The sequence below is a fragment of the Ovis canadensis genome, chromosome 9 (genome assembly GCF_042477335.2).
Source record: "Ovis canadensis isolate MfBH-ARS-UI-01 breed Bighorn chromosome 9, ARS-UI_OviCan_v2, whole genome shotgun sequence".
Classification (NCBI taxonomy): Eukaryota; Metazoa; Chordata; class Mammalia; order Artiodactyla; family Bovidae; genus Ovis; species Ovis canadensis.
Genome location: NC_091253.1, coordinates 44,999,914 through 45,026,332, shown reverse-complemented (window position 1 = coordinate 45,026,332; position 26,419 = coordinate 44,999,914). Strand labels below are relative to the sequence as shown.

The 26,419-nt window shown below is 47.0% G+C and overlaps 1 protein-coding gene across 2 annotated transcripts in view; it reads right to left on the bottom strand.

Annotated features, from left to right (window-relative positions):
• Positions 1-25,784, bottom strand: part of RGS20 (regulator of G protein signaling 20) — a 28,885-nt gene extending 3,101 nt beyond the window's left edge. Inside the window, exons 1-3 of one of the 2 annotated variants that reach the window (XM_069600034.1) lie at positions 25,261-25,784; positions 3,046-3,194; positions 299-385 (exon numbers count right to left, since the gene is read on the bottom strand). In XM_069600034.1, the coding sequence (XP_069456135.1) occupies positions 299-385; positions 3,046-3,191 (233 nt within the window). In that variant the 5' untranslated portion in view covers positions 3,192-3,194; positions 25,261-25,784. Of the gene's footprint in view, positions 1-298; positions 386-3,045; positions 3,195-23,892 lie in introns of both variants that reach the window. The other variant, XM_069600033.1, reaches the window with a different exon arrangement.
• Positions 25,785-26,419: the final 635 nt, after the last annotated feature.

Below are 26,419 nucleotides of genomic sequence, written 5' to 3'. Positions count from 1 at the left end.
ATGATTTGATATTAAACTGCAGCTAGATAAACTATTCTAGTGACACATATAATGCAAAACATCAAAAAATTCCAGCTGGGCATCCATAGGATGATGGATGTTCACTAAACTTACTGTGATCATCATTTCATGAGGTATGCAAGTTAAATATTTACATTGTATACCGTAGGATTATACAGTGCTGGATGTCAACTATATCTCAAAAAAAAAATTGGAAGAAGAAAAAATAATAAGGAATTAAAAATAGTAAGGCTGGCATTTCTGTCTATTCAGCAAGCTAAACACTATGAGAGTTTACCTTTCTTCACAGGTGGGAAGGTCTTCTGTTCTGACTTCATAGGAAGTCCTTCTAAGTCTTTGTTCCTCTTGGTTTCTTACAGTGAGACTGCACGAAAGGAGATGAGGGTTGGGATCATTCTGTATCAAGTGACAAGTTCCTTGTTTTCTTGACACAAATGACTCTGCTTTGTTTTCTTAAGAAAACCAAGAGTATGACAAGCAAGTATCAGCAAAATAAATTCTATATATAATACTCTGGTCTACATGAATGTGGGACAGTTGACATTTAGAATAATAATGCTTTTCGTAAAACAAATGAACAGTTAGGTTGTATGCACTTTGGGGCTATTTGTAGTCATTTTGTGTGGATGTCTGTTTTTATTTCTCCTGAGTAGACACTCAGGAGTGGAAATATTGTCACATGATGACTCTATTTTTAACATTTTGAGGAAGTCCCACACTGTTCTCCTCCAAAGCAGCTGCACCGTGTCACGTTCCCACCAGCAACGCTGGCGGGCTCCAGTTCCTCCACACCCAGACCAGCCCTTACTATTGTCTGTCTTTCTAATTCTAGCCATGTAAGTGGGTACGAAAGGTATCATGCTGTGTGTCTGATTTGCATTTTGCTAATGACCCATGACACTGAGCATCTTTTCAAGTATTAACCAGCTATTTGTCCATCTTCTTTGGAGACATCTTCTTGAGTTATAATTCGACTAAATTTTCTGTTACTTTGCTCCCATACTTTGAAGACATTGCTCTCATCTTTCACAGGCGCACATACCACATGATACTTGGTTCCTGGCTGTGATGATGATGTCCAGGCATAGATTTATATTTTATTCATCATAGCTGTTACTAGTAGGAGGAGCCTGCTTTGAGGCCCGACACCACCTGCCCGCCCCCCCCCCCCCCGCCCCCCGCCATAACATCAGTCCCAGACTTTATTCAGGCCACAATCCTGCCTCCTATGCCTCCCAAGGCAGCAGATCGTGGACTGGATAGATAGGATAAATGCCAGCGTCATTCCACATTCACGGGGACATCTCCAAGCATCTTTCAGGTACCATCTCACTGAGCCTGATGAGCAGAGTGAAAAGTGCAGAAAAAGGGGCTTAAATGTGGTCTTCTTCCCACTAGGGGGTCCTGGACACACGTGGTGCAGGGGCTGCCAACACACCCTTTCCTCCGGTCCCCTGCTGGGTCCTCTAGACTTCTACTCAGGGCTGTAGGTTTGCCTCGAATGCCAGGCCACTCAGCCCTGTATTCCCACCAGAGTCTGGGGTTCTGTTCCGAATAGACAGACCTCCCAGCATCGAGTTCCATCTGTTCTCGGAGGGTCGCACTTCTAGGCCTACCCACCAGAGTGGAGCTTCTTGGAAATTAATGCCAGCCCAAGGCAAGCAGGAGCAGACCAAACAAACTGTCCTGGGCTTTCCATTTTCAACCTTCTGGTCCCCTCATCACTTCGTGTGATTCTGTCACTGATCTATCCCAGGGTTTCTTCTGCATGGTCTGGGTTGAACTTGCAGTCAAGCCCAAGTACATTACAATGGTTTCATTGACTAAAGCTACACGCACATTTGGTTGGCAGGAGGTATGTTTCATATACAAGATATCAGAGATGCAATCTAATGCCCATGTGATTTCTGAGTGTAAATCATACTCCTTCCTCCAGATCTTCAGCAGTGACTCAGTCAAGTTGTTTCTCTTTTTTTAAGCAATGAATGTGTATCTTCCTCTTCGAGTAAGTTAGCCTATATTTTTAGCTTTTCCTCTCTCTGTCCAGCATAAATTTTAATAATTTTCTTTATTAAAAACAGTATTAATAGAACAGAAGCAGCAGAATATAAAATGCAGGCTCATGCTCTTTCATAACCCTAATCTTTAAGACCCAGATTAAATCGTAACTCCTCCAAAAACTCTCTATCTCCAAGTAGAGGGCCTTGAGTTCACTCCTTTTTGACAATATAGGCACCATTTTTGCCCAGATGTTAACATTCAACTATCAGCTAGCTTAGATTGTTCTTCAGACATTTGATACATATTAGTTAGCCTGATTTCAGGGACTAGATTTTGTCCGTTCAGAGCTAGGATGCAGCCTTGTCTTTTTTAAAAATATTTATTTATTTTTTAAAATTTAGCAATGCTGGGTCTTCATTGCTAGGCTGGCTTTTTCTCAAGTTGTGGTGGGTGTGGGCTTCTCATTGTGGTGGCTTCTCTTGTTGTGGAGCACGGACTCTAGGTGCACGGGCTTCAGTAGCTGAGGCACACAAGCTCGGTAGTTGCCTTACCGGGGACCCTAGAGTCCATGGGTAATTGTGGTTCTCAGGCTCAGCTGCCCCATGGCACGTGGGATCTTCCCAGACCAGGAAACAAACCCATGTCCCCAGCACTGGCAGGCAGATTTGTAACCACTGGACCACCAGGGAAGACCTTGTGTTTTTAATCACTTGGCTGACCCCAGGCTTAGCTGTAGGAGGCGGGATCTTTCAGCTGAGGCATATGGGATCTAGTTCCCAGACCAGGGATTGAACCCCGGCCCCCGATTTGGGAGCACAGAGCCCCAGCCACAGGACCCCCAGGGAAGCCCTTGTCTTGGTTTTTTGTTTGTTTTGTTGTTTTTGTGGTCCTTTACAAAACCCACATCAGTGTCAGCCATACAGCAGTTGCTTACAAAGCACTTACTGAATCATCATAAGCTGGCACTGTTCAAGGCACCGTTTTCTTATCATAAGCATGGTCATAACAAAGCCACCAACTTACCAAGAACAGCTGCAGCAGCAGCACCAGCAGAAGCAGCAAGCGTTGGACCCCTGGTTCTCTACTCCGGGCTGGCCAGGAGCGCAGGCTGCGGGCTCCTGGGCTGCGCACACGGGCCGCTTCCGCATCTCCATCCATTCTGACCCCATTGGCTGCAACAGGAGAAGTGGAGTGGAGGGGCAGAGTTAGCATCAGGTAAGCTGGAGAGTCCACTGTTTGTGTCATTGAGAAGATGCAGTGTGACTCTATCCTGTCATCTCTGCTAATTCTGGTAAAAGTTGGTCCTTTGAACCTATTCATGCGTGTGTGTTAAGTCACTTCAGTCATGTCCAACTCTTTGCGACCCATGGACTTAGCCTGCCAGACTCCTCTGTCCATATTCTCCAGGCAAGAGTACTGGAGTGGCTTGCGGTGCCCTCCTCCAGAGGAACTTCCCAACCCAGGGATTGAATCGTGTCTCCTATGCCTCCTGCATTGGCAGGTGGGTTCTTTACCACTAGCGCCACCTGGGAAACCCTTAGAATCCATTCATTTACCATTTATTCACTGTCTAGAATCTGCCATGTGCTGTGATAAATTCTAGTAGCGAAACAACGAATGGAGGTCCCTGCACTAAATTGCTCACAGTTTCATCAAGGAGGTGGATGCTGACAGGACATCCCTTGACATCACAGTGAGGACCTCCCACAGGTGCGTTTCCCAGTCTGAGTGCGCCTCCCAACCCCACCCCTGCTGGACCAACATCGTGGGGCACGTGGGGGCAACTGCACTGACTGGATCACAGTGGCAAAGCTCTTGGAGCCGCGCCTGTGTCCTGCTCAGTGATGCTCTGGGCACACCCAGGAGACAGTGACGCCCCCTCCACAAACGTGCTGCCACCTGCAGAAACGATGCCCTGGCCTTCCTCCCCGGACATGGTGCCACCGGAAACCCCTTCAACCTTCCCCTTTTCTGAGGACTACAGGAATGTCTACAGGAGAGAACTATAAAAGCAGCATAAGAAAGAGAAATTGCTGAATCCATTTTTAACTTTTGATACAGTGGTTAAAAAATTGTTGGCAGAGTAAAAGGAAAAAAAAATTTTAAGTCGTTAAAGAACCTTAAATAGGTCTTTGGAATTAAATTCTGTATTTGCTATTCCATTCCAACATTAGATTGATTTATTCTTACTATAACTTATCTTTTTACGTTATTGGACTTTGTTTTAATTATCATAGTTTTATTATGTATTTTCATATTGAGTAGGCTAAATTCTCTTTATGAATTAAAACTCATTAACAACACCTTTGGATTAGCCCTCGTCTTTTCATTACATGGGGATGTACGTTCCAGGACGGAACAAGAGACTCATCAGAGGGTTGTACTGTCCCTCATCCACAGGCAGAACAATGCTCACAACACCTGTCCAGAGCACCAGCCTGGGCAGTCCATCCTCCCAGGTGGACCCAATTCTCACCGCATCAGTGGCATTTCAGTGGAGCCAGAGACAGACAATGCTTTCACTTCATTTAGGATGTGGAGGGGCAAGGACAAGCCAGCACAGTCTCCAGACTAATCAGCTTTGAACCACAGATGCTCTGGGTAACTGTTATTTTCTCAAAGATACTGATGCAACTTGCCTCATTAAAAAAAAAATCCCAGGGCTTCCCTGGTGGCTCACTGGTCAAGAATCCACTTGCCAACGCAGGAGACAGGTTCAGTCCCTGATCTGGGAAGATCCCACATGCCGCGGAGCAACTAAGCCAGCGTGCCACAACTACTGAGCCTGTGTTCCAGAGCCCAGGACCTGCAATTCTGAGCCCAGGTGCTCTAGAGCCCGTGCTATGCAACAAGAAAAGCCACCAAAATGAGGAACGTGAGCACTGCAACTAGAAAAACCCTGAACAGCAACAAAGACCCTGCACCGCCAAAAGTAAATAAGGAATTTTATATTTTTTAAAATCCCACTTGTTTCTCAAAAAAAAAAAAAAAAAAAAGAAGGATTGTGATGTGGTCATGTCAGCAGACTGGGTCTTAAAGTTTGATTTCTGTTCTCTTCACACTTTCTTCCTCTCTTTGAGTCAGTGTGGGTATTTTTCATTTCCTGAAAAATAAGCCATCCCTTTCATTGCATTTTCAAATTTACTGGAACTTGTCATTATAGGTTATCTTAATTATTTGATCGAGACGCTTTCAATTATTGCAGGCCTGTTCAAAATGCAAACGTAGTAACTTATGGGAGAGTTGTGTGTCACTAAATATTTGTAGAGAATTAAGTTTTCAAGTGTCATAGTTAATTAATATGAAGACTAATAACATATATTAAATACCTACCTATATACAAGATTTTAAAAATATGCCTTTGTCATATGTGTTAGTTCAGCTCATCCTTTCAGACACTGATATGTGGTCTGATTTGCCAGACGAGCTTTGTGCATCTTTTTTGTGGCCTCCATCATATGTGTGGGAGAACTCTGAATACATTTCATTTCCATCTGCTCTAAGCAACACAGAATCAGTACTCCTTGGACACTGCCATTCTATTCCTCTTGTGGGCTATGTGTGGCACAGACTACTGGCCATAATTTCAGTGTCTGTTGGCATGATCCAAGCATGAGGCCCCAGCAACTGGCCTTTGTTTGAGGGTCCAGAGGCTTAGAAGTTGGATGAATGTAAAGCCAATGTCAGTGACCTCAGAAACTGTTTCTATAATTTATGGCAGCCTGAGGAAATGGTAGAAAACAGGTTGGCAGTTTATTAAATGTTCTGTAGTCCACTGGGCTCCTCTGTCCATGGGATTTTCCAGGCGAGCATACTGGAGTGGGTTGCCATTTCCTTCTCCAGGGGATCTTCCCAACCTAGTGACCGAGCCCACGTCTCCTGCTTGGCAGGGAGATTCTTTACCACTGAGCCACCTGGGAGGCCCTATTAAATATTTAGATCTCAACTAAGAGATCATCCTACTCAAACATGGCTTTTCCATTCCCAGGAACCCAACATTTAAGAGAACTCTTTTCAAGATTAAGTAAAGAAAAAAAGAAAGTAAATTCTTAATCTTGATCAAAATATTTGGTAATTTGGGATTGAAAGGAGCAACTAGTTATAAAAAAATTTAGCCTAACAGTGACTTTCTCAGAAAAGTTATTTTCTTGTAAACTTAAACTTGGCAGTTGGATTCCATGAATAGCTATTTATTTTCATTATGGTTTCCAAATTCTGAAAATAGACATTATTCAATTACACATAGGGAATATGATGAAAGAACAAGCATTGCACGGGGGAAAAAAAAAAAAAAAAACCTTCTCTCTTGAAAGGGCCTGATTCTAAGCTGTAGAATCATAGACAAGGGCCTGATAAAGGAGAACCAAGAACCTTCAAGGACATAACATTAAAACCATCCCCAGCGATCTTTAGAAGGATGATCTCACCATCAGTAAGAAGTGATGGGCCCTGAAAGAGTTAAGCCAGAACATAAGGAAATTTGAGAGACAAACTCCCCTTCAAGCTGGGAGTGCTCTCTCTTTATAAGGACACCCTTTATAAGGACAACCTTTACAAGGACACCCTGGTCTTTATAAGGAGACTCTGGTCCAGTGTGGCCTCATCTGCACCTGATTACATCTGCAAAGGCCCTTTTCCAAATAAGGCCACATTTACGAGTGTGAACAATATTCAAGGCTAATTAAGAGAACAATGCTTCATATTTTTATGGGGCTTCACAGATTACAGGAGACTTTCATATGTATTACCTCATTTGTATTTTTCCCCACATTTCCATGAGCCAAGAAAGACAGTTATTAGCTCCTCTTCTCAGGTGAAGAGACCAAGGCTTAAAGAGGCTTACCTCATCCCTGAGTTGCCTCGGATGGACCTGTAGCCCAGGTGGCCAAGCCCATTGTCTTTCTTCATGCCAGTCTGCCAATCCAAGGGCCTTCTTCAGAAATCTGACAGCTCAGCACAAACACACGCATTTTTCTTTTTTTCAGATGCCTGCATTTTATAACACACTAATGTGCCAATATTTCTAGTTATGATGTTTACTTTGACCTGTACGTTATCTAATCTACTTAATTTTTAGGCCAAGGGAGCTAAGCGACTTTTCCATGGCCCCTTGGCTAGTTGACAGTGTATAAGCGACCAGAATCTACAAACAGCTCACACACACATGCACACACACGTGACTCATGTTATTTCCTATACATTATGCTTCTTCCCTTGAGACTACATATTTTACATTTAAAAAAAAAACTGTAACCATTTTTGAAATTGAAGTATAGTTGATTTACAATGTTGTGTTGGTTTCAGATGCCCAACAGTGATTTGGTTACTTTGAATAATCTTTTCCAGATTCTTTTCCATTGTAGGTTACTATAAGATATTGAATATTGTTCTCTGTGCTATACAGTAGGTCCTTTTTTCCTATTTTATATACAGATTCTTTACCATCTGAGCCACCAGGGGAGCCCATTTTATATACAGTACTGTGTATGTGTTCATCCCAAACTTATAGTTTATCCCTCTCCCCAATCCCTCTGGTTACCGTAAATTTATTTCCTACATCTGTGACTCTATTTCTGTTTGTAAAAAAGTTCATTTGTATCATTTTTTAAGATTCCACATGTAAGTGATATCATATGATATTTGTCTTTCTCTGTCTGACTTAATATGATATTTTTATAAACATTAATATCTCAGAGGTTAAAGCATCTGCCTGCAATGCAGGAGACCTGGGTTCGATCCCTGGGTCGGGAAGATCCCCTGGAGAAGGAAATGGCAACCCACTCCAGTATTCTTGCCTGGAGAATCCCATGGACAGCGGAGCCTCATGGACAGCGGAGCCTGGTGGGCTACAGTCCACGGGGTCGCAAAGAGTCGGACACGATTGAGAGACCTCACTTTCACTTTCACTTTAGGTATTTAGCTATTCCAATCAGTTTTTCATTTCTTTTGGCCCCAAATGCAGAAACCACTTGCAAATGTAATTGCAGATATAAGATTTCATCAAAGGCAAAACTTTAAAACCGAATTTGAAAACAAAACTTCTTTTTTTTTTTGCCTTGCTGAGCGGTATGTGGGATCTTAGTTCTGCAACCAGGGGATCCAGCCCACACCCCCTGCGGTGGACACGTGGAGTCTCAACCACTGGACCACCCGGGAAGTTCCAATAAAACCAATTATTTTAAAAAATGAAAATCCCCAATGAAAAAAGGAATACATGCTGATGAATCCTCAACCAGGCTTCCATGCTGAACACAGAGAAATCACAGCTCTGCTGAACTCTCTAATCCTTCTCCCAACCCCAGAAATAACCATTATTAAGATTTTGATGGGATTCTTTCCAAAACCATTTCTTTATCTCTTTTTTTGGTTGTGCCACGAAGCATCTGGGATCTTAGTTTCCCAACCGGGGATCGAACCCTCAGCTGGAAGTGAGGAATCTTAACCACTGGACTGCCAGGGAAGTCCCTCCAGAACCATTCCTATGATTATAAGAACACATAATTAACTTTAGTTTAAAACACAGTCTTAGTAATGCTTATCTAAACAGCCTCGGATGCTATGTATGACTCCATGCCTTATGTTTTTTGCTTTAAAAATATATCAGAAATCTTACTGAATAGGACATGTAGCTCTGACTCCTTCATTTAATAGGTGACTAGGCTCTCATACTTTAGATGCTTCGACATATCATGACACAATTACTCTTCCCCCTAGAGACCATAAAAGATTGGCAGATTTGACTATATAAAAATTCTAAACTTGGGAGCCATGAGCTAATATAAACAAGGCTGCCCCTGCCAAGTGTGGGAAAGTTTAAGTATCAGAAAGAAAATATTAACTGCAATGAAAAAAACATCAGATGTGTGTGAATCTGTGATTTCACAGTGATGCAAAAACACTCACTGTTACTTTTAGAAAATGTTAGGGAACAAACTGATTTTGAAAACTCGTAAATACTGACAGAGAATCAAGGTTTTATCCTATCCTTTTCAACACAAACATGACTCCAGGGTAACCTAAGAGTTGATAAGGAGAAATTTCTCTTTATCAAAAGTTTGCTTGTTGTTGTTTAGTTGCTCAGTCGTGTCCAAATCTTTGCGACCCTGTGGACTGTAGCCTGCCAGGTTCCTCTGTCCATGAGATTTCCCAGGCAAGAATACTGGAGTGAGCTGCCATTTCCTTCTCCAGGAGGTCTTCCTGACCCAGGAATAGAACCTGAGTCTCCTGCGTTAGCAGGCAGAGTCTTTACCACTGAGCCACCAAGGAAGTCCCTTACAAAAGTTTACTAGCTAATAAATGGAGATGCTCCCGCCTAGACCATAGTATCTGACCACCTCTCATACACGTTATGGGGCTTTGCTGGTAGCTAAGTGGTAAAGAATCTGCCTCCCAATGCAGGATACATAAGAGACATGGGTTTGATCCCTGGGTAGGGAAGATCTCTTTGAGGAGGGCATGGCAACCCACTCCAGTATTCTTGCCTGGGAAATCCCATGGACAGAGGAGCCTGATGGGCTACAGTACATGGGGTCGCCAAAGAGTCGGGCATGACTGAGCGACTGAGCAGAGGCAGCACATTATGCTAGCACATTAATTGACTGGATTTCCTCTCCTAATATTTTATGTGATGCTGGGAAAGATTGAAGGCAGGAGGAGAAGGGGGTGACAGAGGATGAGATGGTTGGATGGCACCACCGATTCAATGGACATGAGTTTGATCAAACTTTGGGAGATTGTGAAGGACAGGGAAGCCTGGTATGCTGGAATTATGGGATCTCAAAGAGTCAGACATGACTGAGCGACTGAACAACAAATACTATTTTAAAGATTTTTTTTTTAAGTAAGTGGATAATTTTTGAAAGTCTTCATTGCATTTGTTACAGCACTGCTTCTGTTTTTGTTTTGGGTTTTTTGGCCCCGAGGTAGGGTGTGAGATCTTAGCTCCCCGACCACACTCCCTGCACTGCAAGAGGAAGTCTTAAGCGCTGGACCACCAGGGAAGTCTCTCCCAATATTTCCTGGAGCCTGTTCAAAGGATCAGGTTTTTGTTGCTTTTCTGAATTCAGAATAGAGCTCCTCTCCTCCATGGCCACATCTGTTCATTTCCCTTTGGCTCCTTCCTGAGCTCCCCTCAAGGGGTACCAACATCATCAAGAGAACAGTCTTCCAGGAACATTCTCTGCATCCTCCTGAGACTCTTTCCCTTGTTCTCTGCAGTAACATTTCTGAGGACTTAGCCCCATTTGCTCCTAATTTTAGCCTCCTTTCGGTCTTTCTGCCTTCTAAGTCTTCCCAGCCTGGGAAAACTCTTTCTATTAATAACACCCTTCCCCCAGATGCAGGATGATTTTTCGCAGATGTGTGTCAGTTCTAGGTTCTGCTCCGACCCCGCCTGCAGGGAAAGTGCATCCAGGGAGTTCTCAGTGGTGGTACCTGGTGGAGGGTGGGGTAGGGCTGCCACAGGTTCTCCTTGAGGTCCGGCACTCACCCCAGGGTGGGGTGGAGGAAGCTGTGATCCAGGACCCTCTCAGCCCGAGCCCCTCACTCCTGGTAGAACTGGAAGAAATCTAGGGCACAGGCTGAGGAAAGGAACTGTTAGATGTCCTTACTCGTGAGGGAGGAGAGAGCAGTCTGGTATGCCAGGCACGCAGGCTTCCAGAACCCAGAGGAGCTGTTTCTAAGGATGAGTGGCTCTGAGGCTGATGAATCCGACAAGAAGTCTTTTTCGGCTTCTTGTTGTCTTTCACTGAAGAATCTACACAGTGGGACTTTCCTCGTAGCTCAGTGGTTAAGAATCCGCCTATCAGTGCAGGGGACACAGGTTTGACCCCTGGTGCGGGAAGTTTCCACATGCCCTGGAGTAACGAAGCCCAGTGTGCTCCAGCTGCTGAGCCTATACATCCGAGAGCTCCACAACAAGAGAAGCCCCTGAAAAGAGAAGTCTGTGCACCACATGTAGAGGGTAGCCCCTGCTCACTGTAACTAGAGAAAACCCTCGCATAGCAAGGGAGACTCAGGGAGGGAAGGGAGAAAGAAAGGAGAGAGGAGGGAAGGAGGAAGAAAGAATACACACAACGGATAGCCAAGGTCCTGCTGTAGAGCACAAGGAACTACCTTCAATATCCTGGGATAAACCACAATGGAAAAGAACATACAAATGAATCACTTTCCTGTACAGTGCAAAGTAACACAACACAGTAAATCAACTGAAAAAGGGAATTTACACAGTGGGGTTTGAAAACCAGACCAACTGAAAGTAGAGGGTGGATGGATCACACAGTGCAGAACTCTCCCTGGAGTTAGCTGCCTACTCTGAAAATAGCAACAGGTGGAGGTGGCTTTCTCTGAATGACATACTCCAGGCATAAACACCAATCAGCTGGTGCCAATTAAGTCACAAACAGGCCCTCAGCCTGCCCAGGGCTCCCACCTGTTGTTAGTATTAGTGGCTGAGAAGTAAGATGAATCCTGTCAACAACGGTGTTTCTACTGTTTCGTGGGATCTTGAAGTCAGCTGATTTTAAGTGTGTGAATCCTGTGGTCTAGTCATCACCAGAAAAAAAATCCAACTCACTCTGGCTCATGAAATATTAATGAAGAGCTAGAATTACTTGCACTGACTTCAGCACAGTTAATAGACCAAAAGTCAAATCAAATCTGTGTCTTCCACTTCACAGGACACAGAAAGCTATCAATGTTTAGTAACCTACCAGTTTTAGCAAGAGATCTTAATGCGTCCTCTAGTTTTCAAATTTTTCTGCCTTTTGGTTTTATTGCCTGAATAATTTTGGGTCTATTTTAGGGAAAAGCTGGTTCATTATTTTAGTAGGGGAAATCAACTGAGAGTTTAATAATAATAGACTTTTTAGAATTATAATTACTTCCAGATGGATGATCACATCTGTCCTTAGCTTCTAAAAGAACTACTTAAGTGACCATCTGTTTTTCAGTAACTTTGAATGGAAATCTTTACTCTTTTGTTTAACTGGTTGTCACCAGGTTTGTAACTTGAACCACACTGACGGTTTTTAAGACTAGGATAGTGATGCGCTTTTCTTCTGTCATTATTAAATGAACATATTGTATAACTCAACTTTTGCAACTGCCTTTGGGAAATTAAAGTATGATCAGAAGGAAGTAAATGAATTATACATGCTTTTACTTGTTCTTTCTTAATACCAATCAACAGTTACAGTGTATTTTGCAAGTACTGATTGAAATGTTGACCGTGGGCATTCCTTACCCCATGAGGCCATGGGATTTCTCAAGGAGACTACAGATGACTGCTTAGCCCAGGGCACCTCTGAAAGAATTCAGCATTTACTAAATCTTTGTCTCTAGGGCTGTTTCAGGCAATCTTCAAACTGGTAAAGAATGTGCCAGGTTTGGGTAAGAATTTCTGCCAACTTGTACCACTTCTTTTCAAAGCAAGGAACACGAGCTTGGTTGCATCCAACTCTTTGTGGCCCTGTGGACTGTAGCCCGCCAGACTCCTCTGTCCATGGGATTTCCTAGGCAAGAATACTGGAGTGGGTTGCCAGTTCCTCCTCCAGGGGATCTTCCTGACCCAGGGATCAAACCTGAATCTTGTGCGTCTCCTACGTTGGCGGGTAGATTCTTTACCACTGAGCCACCTGGCTCTCTAAGAATTTCTGAGCAATCATTGCAAATTACAGAAAAAACAGGAATAAATATTTCCAACACAGACAAGTGAATGTCAAAAATCGAACGGGGTTGCAAAAGAAAGGGACTTGGTTGGTGACAGCTGACAGAGGTGGCTTCCTTCTTGAAATGATGCAAATGTGAAAATGTTCTCAAGTGGATAACGGTGATAGTTACTCACTCTGAATCTACTAACAGTCCTTAAACTGCACACGTCTAATGGGTGTCCTCTGACATAAGTCACTTGCCTGCACTGTGCTTCTGGTGGCTGTCATTCCTGCTTTCTGTTTCATCAAGTTCACTCGACTCAGGTGTAGTAACTAACTGGGGTTCCCTGGTGGCTCACTGGTAAAGAATCTACCAGCCAGTGGAGATGCAGGTTCGATCCCTAGTCTGGGAAGATCCCCTGGAGGAGGAAGTGGCAACCCACACCAGTATTCTTGCCTGGGAAATCCCATGGACAAAGGAGCCTGGAGGGCTATAGACCATGGGGTCGCAAAGAGTCAGACACAACTTAGCGACTGAACAACAGCAACAACAACGATAACTAACCAGACAGTGGTCATTTGGTTGGAAATGATAAAGCCAGCCCATGACTGAAAGTTGAGACACATCAGAAAAGGAAAGAGAAATATCCAAGGACGAAGGGAGAGAGAAGGTGGTGGGGACTAGTGCCTGTGCTGTGCTGCTGCATGGGGGGTAGTGGTGATGCCAAGAACAAAGGTGACGCTGGGGAGACAGGAATGGAGCACCCCACGGCACTGGAGCATGGTCCGTATGGGGACCGGAGCCTGGCTCCAGAGGGAAATGCTGCAGCCCAGTCCAGAACCATGGTGTTTATCACAAATCTTTAATTGTGTGTTTTGGGGGAAAGTGCCACAGAAATCCTTTCCCTGCATGGCATGTTACAGTGGGGAGTCCAGATGAAGATGCTGGGCCAGCGAGACAGCATCCCTGTGCTCTCCTTTATCCACACAGGTTAGCACCAAGGTCAGGAATGCAAGCTCTTTCTTGGTTAAAAGCATTTGAGTGCTCTTTGGCCCAGAGAATTTTGATATTTATAGCCTTTCCTACAATCCACAGGGAAGAAGTGGGTTCCCAAAGTGCACCCTGAGAAACAAAATGAACAGAATGTAACTAACTACAATTCAGATTTTACTTAATAGGGAAGACAGTGGGTAAGTGCAATGAATGCCATATAAGTCCTGATTCTGTTCAGTCTCATACGTATTTCATCTCTACCTCTGGCTTTAAAATCTAAATAAAACTAGAGCCTGGAGGGTATCATGGATTACATGTGCTTCAGTGAAACCCTGAGAATGTGAATAGAAACTTCACATGAATGTAAAGCCTCTACAAGTCCACACTTCTATGAAAGTGCCTGAAATGCTGATGAAAGCAGAAGAGCATTAAGAGAGAAACCAGTTTCATCAAGAAGACAAGAGACAATAGACGTTGCCAAGGCGGTGACAAAGGAAACTTGAAGCATCGTTAGTGGGAACGTGAGTGGTGTGGCCACTTACATGGAGAAGGATATGTAAGTTCCTCCAAAAACTAAAAATAGAACTACCAGATGATCCAGCAATTCGACTTGACTCCGGTAGATACCCAAAGGACATGAAGACAAGATTTAGATATCTTATCGGCACACCCAGGTTTACTGCAGCTTTATTCACAGCAGCCAAGATGTTGAAACAACCCAAGTGCCCGTTGAGGATGAGTGGATAAAAAAGAGATGGTATATGTACAGGACTGAATATTATTTGGCCACAAGAAAGGAAGATATTCTTCCATTTGGGAAAAACATGGATGGACCTTGAGAACATCGCGTTAAGTGAGGTAAGTCAGACAGAAAGAAAAGTACTAGACTGTATCGCTTACATGTGGAATCTAAAAAAAGTTCAATCTGTACAAACAGAGACAAATGGTGGTTACCAGGGAAACCCAGAGGGTCCTCTGGAAGCTCCCTTGCAGTCTTGTAGTCTGGTCCAGTCTGCGGGCTCTCCTGACCCATTCTGTGTTTACTGAGCACAAACCTCATACACATCAGGCCTGGAGGAATATTTGCTGGTTGAAGAACTTCTTTTCCACCAGTTACAGCAGATGGGTTATGAAATGTACTAATGCACATGCAAACCAAGGATAATAAAAGTTACAGAAAGGTGTGTTCGTACGTCACTCAACTAGGCTTTTCTACCTTCAGGTCTGTCTAGGCAAACTTTTTATCTCTTTTTTTCCCCCCAAAAAATTCTACTTGTCGCCATAGGAAATTCTCCACCATCTGTGACTGGATGGTAGGGTTGGCTAGTCAGACTTGGCCTCTTGTACATTATCAGTTAGAATTTTCATCTGTGATGATAATCCTATTATAAATGATATGAAATATTCACTCCCATCCTGTTAAAGCTTTTAGGCTGTAATCTGAATCCCTAAGAGCCTTCACAGTCTGAGCGCCCATCCACAAAATCTTTGTGTGGATCATTTCCCTCTCCTTTCTTCATCATGACTTTTAAAAAATATTTTATACCAAATTTAATAAAATATCTGTACTTAATTATTTCCTGCCTCCAGTGTCATTTTTTTCTGCATCAATTTTAAAAATTATTTATTTATTTAGGGCGAATAGTTTACAATGTGGTGTCAGTTTCTGCTGTACAACAAAGTGACTCAGCTGTACGTATTCATAAATCCACACTCTTTTTTTGGATTTCCTTCCCATTTAGGTCGCTGCGTTAGTACTTTTGGGACTTGCTAACTGTCATTAAGTTTTCCCATTCATATGAAAATGCTGAATGTTGAAATGGTGGATACCAGAAGGAAACTTAAATTAGATCCTTTGCTTTTATCTCCTATAGGAGATTGTCTTTCACCGGATTCGTGGTCTGTCCTTCTGAATTTTTTTTTTTTTCTTGAGAGTGCCTTATCACTCTAGGAAATGTCATTGTTATTGGTTGAACTTACTTTTTTAGAGGCCGTTTCCTACAAGATCCTGGTAGTGGTACTCCACACTGACATTTAGATTATGGGTCAGAAGTAACACTTTGTCTGTAAAGGACTAGAGAGTAAGTCCAGTGGCCATGGGCAGTCCATCTCCAGTTCTCTCCCCCACAGATTTTAGGGGCAGTGACAGAGTTGAGTAGTTGCAATGGACACCACGTGGCTCTCAAAGCCCAAAATATTTACTCTTTTTATCTAGAATCCAGTCTTGGTTAGTCCCCCTCCTGTGGCCATTAATGGTAATCCTTGACACCAGAATCAAATCTTAACTCCTTATCAGGGCCTGCTTTCTCTCAATCATTTCCAACCTATGTGCAGTTTCCCTTTTGTCTGAATGAGCAGATGGAGTAGTAAGCACACATTACTTCTGTTTACTCCGTGGGGCAGTCTCCACACTGACTCAGATCTACACCATCCACCCACAGAGCCTCACTCTTCACCCCACAGCTGTACATGGGCCACCTTTAGACAGACTGGGATTACTTTTTGATGCCCATCAGTGGATGCCTCTGGAGTCCTTTTCCAGCAGGTCTGCTGCTGATGAGAATGGGCTAACAGACATACCAGGACACCTTCACGTCAGTTCCACACTGCCTTCCTGTTCCCAAGACAGTTCTCCAGGGGCTGAGCTGTTGGGACGTTATTGTCTGCTGTTCCTAGGACATGTGTGACAAAATCTCTGTTTTGGTTTTCTACGATTTGCACCAAAATATCTCCTGAATTTTCGGTTCCCTGCCACCCCACGCCCTGTCGGCATGAAGTATTAGATGGCTAGATATGCTGAACAAGCAGATCCAAAATTGCAAAAATTCTCAGTGAGTTGGAATGTTTAATGCTTATGCATTTTAGACTGTAGAGAACCATAGCCATTCAGCTCTTTTTGTGTGACCACATAAAGAAGTCAGACATAGGGAACTAGGAATAAAACCCCATCCTAAAGGATGCATAAAAGGCTCATAAAGGAACAATTTCCATTAAAAATAATCTCTATGCAGTCTCTGCATTCTCAGACTACATTTGATATATTTTAACAAAAAAGTGCTCTATCAAAATTAGAACTTATAGCTTAATACCCTCAGGATTTTGAATACATCACTAGAAGATAACAGAAGAGGTATCTTTTGGAGGTTAGTTTATGATGCGTTTAACCTGAACAGGCAAGTTGTTCATGTTATTAGATTTTGCAAACGTTTTCCATAACTCTTGTACCATTTTCTTCACCCTTGTTTAACCCACATTTATTCCACCTGGTCTGGTATGCTGTTCAGATATTTTTGTTCATAAGCAAGTACTTCATTTTGCCAGAAGTACAGTACAGAACTTCCAGGTCATTTAAAGGTCTAGAAATGCCTTATTTTCTGTAGCAGAGACTTAGCTCTAATGAGAATTTGATAAATTCTAGGTTGTTGTAAAACTAGATCCCATAATTCTTTTTTTTTTTTTTTTTTGGCTGCACACTGCACAGCATGTGGATCTTGGTTTTCCGACCAGCAATCAAAACTGTGCCCTCTGCAGTGGAAGGCAAAGGACCCTGGACCACCAGGGAAGTCCTGAGACCCCACAGTTCTCAAGCCTTCACTGCTGTGACGAGGGCAGACCTCTCGGAGTCTGGAGGCTAAAGCAGCAAAACCAGCTCCAGTGGCCCCCATCACGCTGAGCAACCGAACTCTGAGCAGGGCCTTTGACCTCAGGAATGTAGGACCACAGCGCTGTCCCCCTGGCCAGGGGCTGAAGAGGCAGGCAACTCTGGAACCGCCCAACCACCCACCAGGACTACTATTTCCATCTTAAGCTCAGTCACTCAGTCATGCCTGACTCTTTTTAACCCCATGAACTGTAGCCCACCAGGCTCCTCTGTCCATGGGATTCTCCAGGAAAGAACACTGGAGTGGGTTGCCATTTCCTCCTCCAGGGGATCTTTCTGACCCAGGGATTGAACCCATATCTCCTGTGTCTCCTGCATCAGCAAGCAGATTTTCTACCACTGAGTCACCTGGGAAGCCCTAACAGGAAACTTAATGTAAAAATTATTTGTATTTTGGGACTTCCCTGGTGGTCCAGTGGTTAAGAATCTGCCTTGCCCTGCAGGGGATGTGGGTTTGATTCCTGGTCTGGGAACTAAGATCCCACATGCCGCAGAGCAAGTAAGCCCAAGGGCTGCAACTACTGAGCCTAGGTGCCACAGCTAAAGAACCTGTAGGTGGACAGGAAGGTTCCCACATGATGCAACGAATATTCCATGTGCCACAACAAAGACGGGACACAGCCAAATAAATACAAAACCTTAAATCTCATTATCAACCTCCTCCCGCCAGACATGAAAGTCATCTACAAGGGTTGGGTAGGGTGTGGGTTGAACAATTCTTTCCACCAACTTGCATCAGAACAGCAATACAAGCTTGCATGGACCTAGTCAAACAGCCCCAGAAGGCTTGGGAGCGCTGCATGTATTGCTGCAAACTCGTGTTCTGGCTCTCTGGAGCAAACAGCATCCAGTTAGCATCAGATGTGACAGGCGCACAAACAGAGAAAAACCAAGAAAACAAGATGTTTCCCTCCACTTCACAGTGGGACTGAGGTGCACACAGTCAACCCAGGACATTAGGAAGTTCAACTGCAAGATGACTTTGCATGAGATACCATTGTCTAAAATCCAAACACTGATACGTACTTGAGAAGGATTTTATAGTGTAAAGTTTATTAATAACTGGAAATTGAGAATTCCCAAACTGGCAAGGTCAATCAGCTGTAATAATCATTGAAATAACTCCAGTGAAATATCACTGCCGGGTAATGGAGCATATTGCTCAATTTTCACAAATGACTCCCCGCACAAATAGCTAGAATGAAATCAGCTGGGTTCTATGAATTTGTAATTGCGGAACACCACCTTGAGCACTCAGTCGCATCAGACTTGCCTGTGAACAGCTGCTGCAGAAGCCCATTCAGTCGTACTGGGAACTAACTCACGCCGGGCAGTGCTGTCCCTTACAGTGGCTGCTCAAGGTAACATTCAGGGACCATCTCAGAAGGGCTGGGGAGTCAGTGACTCACGCGTAATGTACTGAATGCTAGGCTCTGATTCGACTGACCCCTATTAGCTGCTGCTGACACTAAATGAATCTGAATAGAAGCACACCCTGTGAGTCACCTGGTGTTGTAGCAAACCAATCTGCTGTATTCCCAGTTGGACCATGATTCACATGATAATCATAAGGGGCTGACTTGATACATGCGATTTCAAAACTCAGTTCTGCTGAGCTGACTTAGGAGCCTGCTAGAAAGTCACTCCTTGCTTAATGCCATGGATTTCCATCTATGAACAAGTGTACAGAAATGCAAAACTGAGGGTAAGATATCCAGTTCACAACTGGAGAGAACCATGGTCTCCTTCAAGGATGCAGATGCAGTTCCTAGAAGTACTTTCCATGGTAGATTCATCATTCCTGTGAATAACTTTGCAAGACCACTCACTTGAAAGGCTCTGCCATGTCATTTTAAACCACTTATGTGAAGTCTGGGGGCTTCTCAGGTGGCACTAGTGGTAAAGAAGCCACCTACCAATGCAGGTAGATTTAAGAGACGAGGGTTCGATCCCTGGGTCAAGAAGATCCCCTGGAGGAGGGCACAGCAACCCACTCTAGTATTCTTGCCTGGAGAATGCCATGGACAGAGGAGCCTGGCAGGCTACAGTTCAAGGAGTCACAAAGAGTCAGACATGACCAAAGTGACTTAGCATGCACACACGTCATGTCATTTCTAAACCACTTATGTGAAGTCTGGACCTTTAAGCTGCATCTGTTAGTGAAAGGTGAATGTCATGAGCCGGCTCCATGCAGAAATGAAAGAACACCAGGACTTTGGGAACTGATGTTTAAGTGTTTGAAATGAAACCAGCCATCCGGGCCACTGTATTAAAATAAGAAAACTTCTTTACCTCTCTCACTCTTGTTTGTCTACATAATCTGGAATAATAAAATCTCCTTGTATATAATCTAAGTTGTGTATGACTCTTTTGCAACCCCATGGACTGTAGCCAGCCAAACTCCTCTGGATCCATGAGACTGCCCAGGCAAGAATACTAGAGTGGGTTGCCACTTCCTTCTCCAGAGGATCTTCCCAATCCAGGGATCGAACCCATGTCTCCTGCACTGGCAGGCGGGTTCTTTACCACTGAACCACCTGGGCAGCCCAATCTTGGAAGACTTTACAGGCTAAAGACTTTCAAAAGCCAGAAGAAAGGGGATTAAAAATCTAAGAAAAGGTCAAAAATGTTTTCTAATGTAAAACTGCTACAAGGGATTAATCAATCAAATGTGTTGAGTCCTGCCCCGAAGGCCACAGGGGCAAGGCCTCGCACCAACGCCACAGAAGCGAAGCCCAGAATCAAGGTCACCTCTGAAGCTGACTGAGCCACCGTGTAACCTTGCCAAAAGCCCCCTGATCATCACTGACAAGCTTCCTGACTCCCAATTAGGCAAAGGTGCCCACTCCAGTAAATACCCTATAGCACTCCAACCAATCACCTAATGCCAACCTTCCAGAAGGAATTTTGTCTGAGGCTGTAAAAATTTACTATTAACCCACGAACACTGTCGGCTTTCCCTGGTCTATTAGGTGGTCAGACTGCTGTGCTCACAGTGCCCACTTTATCTCTGCTCTTTGTTCTTAATAAACTTCTCCCTTCTGAAATGCTGTGTCTGGGAATTCTTTTCCAACCCATGCTCAGACTGCCTCAGCAAAATGTGGGATTTGAAATTCTAATGCTGTCTCTGCTTTGATCTGACACCTCTCCATACTTCGAGCAAGTCACGTGGTCATATCTTCTGGTGTGAGGGACCACAGTTAAGGGGTCTGACAGTAGTAACAACATTACTGCCTGGCCTTTCTTAAGTTGAAGATAACGCATGCTTGTATATTTTTTCCTTCTGGTTTCCTATTTGTTAGAGGTTCATGAATCTGCAAGGGTTTCCCACGTGGCTCAGTGGTACAGAATCTGCCTGCTAATACAGGAGACTCAGATTTGAACCTGAGTTGGGAAGATCCCTTGGAGAAGGAAATGGCAACCCACTCCAGTACTTTCCTGGGAAATCCCATGAACAGAGGAGCCTGGCAGTCCTGGGGTCTGCAAGAGGAACTGAGCACACACATGCATCAATCTGCAGTCAACAGAAAATCATCTGTTTGGTGTGTAAGAGCCCTGGGCATCGAGTCCGATCTAATTCTAATCTCATTTGGCTTCTGTTTAGCTGGAGATGTCTGACAAGGCCGTTAACCTCTCTGAATGTTTCCACTTCTGTAAAGTGAAGTAAGTGAGTAATCTGACTTTTATCATTCTATACTTTTGATATCGGGCTTCCTTGGTAGCTCAGCTGGTAAATAATCCACCTGCAATGCAGGAGACCTGGATTCAGTCCCTGGGTTGGGAAGATCCCCCAGAGAAGGGAAAGGCTACTCTCTCCAGTATTCTGGCCTGGAGAATTCCATGGACTGTATAGTTCATAGGGTTGAAAAGAGTCAGACATGACTGAGCGACTTTGATTGGATTTTAGGAAAGTTAGCATTTCTAGCTCCCAAGTTTCCACATTCTCTTAATTAAAATGGACTCAGTGTAGTATTTTAATGCAGACATTGGATTTTCCAAATATAGCGTGACCTAAAACATAGTTTTAATGCATATTTGTTTTACAAAGTGAAATATTTTGAAGTTTAGAGATAATTTTTTCTTCTTTTTTATTTATTTATTTGGCTGCACTGGGTCTTAGTTGAGCCATTGGAACTCTTAGCTGTAGTATGTGGGATTTAGTTCCCTGACTAGGAATTGAACCTGGGTGCCCTGCACTGGGAGCACAGAGTCTTAGACACTGGACCACCAGGGAGGTCCTGAGATAATATTCTTAAAATGCTATTTGAAGTTTATAAATAAATAAAGTAATTATTTGAAATAAAAGGGTCCTTATAATGTAGAAATGTATTGTTTTTAAATTTAGATACTGACAGAAAACATTTTATATTTTCCTAATTTTGATGGACATCTTCTATTTCATTGAAAGGACTGATGCTGAGGCTGAAACTCCAATACTTTGGCCACCTCATGCGGAGAGCTGACTCATCGGAAAAGACCCTGATGCTGGGAGGGATCAGGGGCAGGAAGAGGGGGACGACAGAGGATGAGATGGCTGGATGGCATCACCTACTTGATGCACATGAGTTCGGGTGAACTCCGGGAGTTAGTGATGGACAGGGAGGCCTGGCGTGCTGCGATTCATGGGGTCACAAAGAGTCCGATACGACTGAGCTGAGTGACTGAACTGAAATGAACTGAACAGGGCTCTACTGCATTAATTTATTGAATGTGTGCTAAGAGGCTTCAGTCATGTGGGACTCTTTGCGACCCCATGGACTTTGGCCAGCCAGGCTCTTCTGTCCATGGCGTCTTCTAGGCAACAATACTGGAGTGGGTTGCCATTTGCTTCTCCAGGGAATTTACTGAATGCTGGCAGTCAACCCAGTGAGTGGGTGGACTACTGACACTCGAAGTGGATTTGAGAAACTTTGGGCGCCGGAGGCATACCTACTTTTCTTATCTCTATTTTACAGACGATGAAAACTATGGCACAGGGAGGTTGAGTAACTTGCCTGAGGTCACACAGCTAAACGGAGATCTGAATCTAGACAGTTCCTGAGTCCAGGCCTTCTACCTATTACGAAATATTGTGCCTCCTACGCAATACTGACACGCGATACAAAAGATGCCACTAAATATACAGGACGAGGCCCAGGAGAAAATCAGGTCGTGAGCAAAAGGAAAAAAAAAGCTAAGACTTTACAGGCAGGTCCTCTTCATTACAATTTCCTTTGCCAAGTCTGGGGAAGAAGTCACATCCATTTCGTCAACTCGGACCTTCGTTTGGTCAACTTCGCGATCTGGAACCACCAGAAGGGAACTGAAGCCCAGCCACGCAGGGGCCCTGCGCTCCAGAAGAGGGGAGCTGACGCCGGAGGGTGACGAGAAGAAGCCCCCGCTTCCGGGGACAGAGCGAGCCCCACGGGCGAATGACGGCTTCGGCCCGCTGGTGGCGGAGGGGCGTTCCGCCGGCGCCGCAGGCATCCGCTGCGGTCGGGACACCCGGCGCCCTCTGGCCAATCGGCTCGACGGGGTCAGACAAAGAGCGCTCGGCCTCGGCCGGATTCTCCGGAGGAAGGGAAGTCGGGGTGAGTTCCCCCGGAGCTCCGTCCTCCTCACAGACTGAAGCTGGGCCTCGGAGCCCACTCCTGCAGCCGGTCAACCGCGGGGGTCGCGGGGACAGAGCTGCACTCCCGGCCTCGCCCCCTGCCCGGTGCCCAGGCTTTTCCCCATCGCTGGCCAGTCCCGGGGGCTCGCAAGCCACTCGGGCCCTCAGGCCCTACCCTAGTCGGCTCCCGCAGCATCGAGACCACCCCCCACACCCGCTGCCCACTCCTTCCAGCCCGCTGCCCCCACCGCTGTAGGGCCCCGGGCGCACAATCCAGTCCCGCCGGCGCCCCGCCTCCTCCGCGACCGCTCCCTTGCCCACTCCTCCACAATCCAAGGAGGGGAGTAGCGGCGCCCACCGACCCCCCCAAAGCCCACTCCCTGCTTCGCGCCGCTGCCCCAGAGGTCCACTCCAGCCCCGGGCCCGCTCAGATCTCCGCAATCGGAGTGCCAGACTCGTTCCAACTTCCGAGCGCAGCCGGGAGAGCGCGGGCGACTAACCGCGCGGTTACTACAAGCAAAACACCCGCCGCGCCGCCTGCACCTCCTCCGCGCGGGCAGAGGGTGCAGACAGTTCTGTCCACTGGGTTTTCAAGAGCTTCAGGGCCGACACAGAGTCAGACCCCCGGGGCTCCGTGGAGCGCGCCAGCCGGAGTGGAAGTCTCCACTTCCTCTCCACCTGGGCGCACTGCCGGCCTCCGGCGCCCAAAGTTTCTCAAATCCGCTTCGGGTGTCAGTAGCCCACCCACTCACTGACGCCGGGCCACCGGGGTCGAATCCTGCGGACTCCCCGGCGGGGACCCTGAAAACGCGGTCACAGTCCAAGCCCAACACCCGCTGCGCACTGACTCAGGCCTGCTCCCGCCACCGCCGTCCTGCCCCCCGTGCGCTCCCCGCCCGGCCCCCGCCGCCCGGGTATCCGAGGTCTGAGCGCGAGTCCGGAAGGGAGAAGGAGCAGCTGAGCTAGCGGTACTCACGGTTCCTCTGTCCACCCGGAGAGCCGGAGGGGCGGCTGGGGCCAGCTCGCCTCCGTCCTCTGTGCGCATGCGTCCCGCGAGTGCCTGATTTTTATTATAATTCCAAGTGCAGCCCTTGTTAAGCCCGCGATCGCCCTCCCTGGCTCTCCTCTGCCTTTGGCTCTCGGCCTTTCTAGTCGCCCTCTTCTCTCGCTCTTTCCCTCCCTCGGCTCTGCCTCTCCCCACCCCTCTCTCCCCCTCCCTGGCTCCGCGATCCCAGGGCCCGCCTCCGGCGGCGCGCTCCTCTGCCGCGAGAGCTGGGGGTCCCCATCCACGCCCGGACCTTGGTCCCCTTCTCCAGCCCCTGATTAGGAAGTACGGAGAGTGGGCGCCAAAGAACTCCCTCGGCTATTCCTTACGCTGGGGTTCGCGGGGACTGGATGGGACTCAGGCGTGCGGGAGAAAGAGCGTGGGACCTTATGAATGGAGCGGTGGGAAGGAGGAGCCAGTATGCGCGCAGGGGTGGGCCGCGCGCCCAGGTGCTGCTACCTGGAGAGTTCGGCCGCCGACTGTCCGCCTCGGGAGGGCAGTCCCCACCGTCTCCTTTCCCCCGAGTGCTTCTCCCAGCTCGCCCCCCACCCTCTCAGGCTGCAGCCTCAGCCGCCAACGGCCCGATACTGAAAAGGGGTTCCTCACCCCTCCCTACCCGCCCGAGTGAGTCGAAGGCCCCACCTGGCTGGATTGCGGGGTGGGGGTGGGAGCGAGCGGGGGATAACTAACTCCTGACTGGAATCCGAGGAAGGAGGAGACCTGAAGGGTGGGGGGAACCCGCCGTGCAGCTCTGCGGCCGCGGAGGCCTTAAGACCGCGGCGCTCCCTCGGGATCGAGACGCAGTCTGACTGCCGGGGCCGTGCGCCCGAGCGCGGAGAGCTGAACTGAAGCTGGAAGCCGACCTGACCCTAAAATAACATCACGTCATTTCCTCTCTGTCCACCCAAGCCCGCAATAGCCGGGGGCTGGGGAGTGGGAGCGCGAGGAGGGGGCGGAAACTTGTCCCCGGTTGGCTTGGAGTAGCGGGAGGAGAGCGACGCGTAAAGACTGAGAGTTTGAGAAGCCGCCTCGCAGACGGCGGGGGCCCCCTCCCTCTTCCATAGACTCTGGAAGGAAGAGGTCAGGGAAAAGTAGCCTCGAGGGTCTCTTGGGGGGAGGGGTGTGAGGCGGGCAGCCGGCGTCTTTTCCTTGAACGTGCGCTGCCGGGTCTGACCTTCTCGCTTGCCCTCCCGCTCTCCCCTTGCTGGCTCCACGTGGAGTGGGCCAGTCCGAGTTAGGGAGGAACCCGGGATGCTGGCGTCCCGGCGAGGTCGCGGACTGTGAGACCACAGTACTCACGGGTATGGGCGAGCTCTGCCCGGCGCTGGCGTCCACTTCCCGAGGCAGACGTCCCCCTGAGGGTCGGCCAGGCAGTGCCAGAGCTGCCCTGAGCAGGAGCGAGAGGCGGCCGGGCCGCTCCTCCTGCCCCGGCGAGAGCCCGGCGGCTGGCAGGGCCGGGATCAGGGCGGAGAAGTTCCGGTGCCGCAGGGGAGCCTCAGGAGGGGGTCGCCGAAGGAGGAGAGCGAAGAAGCGCGCGAGGCCGGAGAGCGTGCCGAAGAGGAGGCTGAGCAGCGTCGGGGCAGCGGGCGAACCTGGGAGCTGTGCGGGGCCGGCGGGCAGGGCGAGAGGCGGGGGAGGAGAGAGACAAAACCACACAAGGTCATTGTGGGGTCCTGCTGCAGACCGAAGAGGAAGTGCAGAGTACCAGTTTGCGGCATTTTGAGGCGTTACTTTGGGGGTGCAAGAGAAGTCGGTGAGAGCAAGAGGAAGAGGACTCTGCTTAGTTTCTCCCAGCTGCTAATCCTCCCCTCTCTTCCCTCTCCGCCTCACCGCCTTCTCCTCCCACCCCCTTCTAACTGCCTGCTACTTAAGGTGTGGTCCTTGGACCCGAAGATTGGATAATACTTAGGAGCTTGTTGGAAAACCAGAATCTCAGACCCTATCCTGACCCACCGCATCAGAATGGGAATGTTAACATTCCCAGGGAATTCTGAGACCTGTTCCCTGTGAGGTGCAGTGCACAGCAGTGTCTGAGTTCACCTCTCTTGGCTCTTTCGAATATGGTTGAAAATCTACTTCACTTTTGCAACTCTCACTCTGCCTCCTCCTCTCATCCTGCCTCTTTCCCTCTGTCTTGTTCCACCGTCCAAAGTGCCCAGAGCTCTACTAGAGACGGATGAGGTCACCAGGGCCTGTGAGAAGAGTCCAGGGGAGGCCTGGTTACAGGCAGGAGACTGAAGGCCTTCAGGCTGGAGGAAAATGCACTGGCGATTTGATTTCGGTTGTGCTGGGTACTGGGGTCAGGAGAGACCAGAACTTAGCACAATCTACAGCCCCCTTTCCACACACCCTGTGTTCATCTATTCCTCCAGCCAATGCTGGAGGCAGGCCTCCAGCTGAGAGGCAGGCCTCTCACCTTCCACTTGTTGCGTGGGAGGTCTAAGAGGCTAAGGTAAAG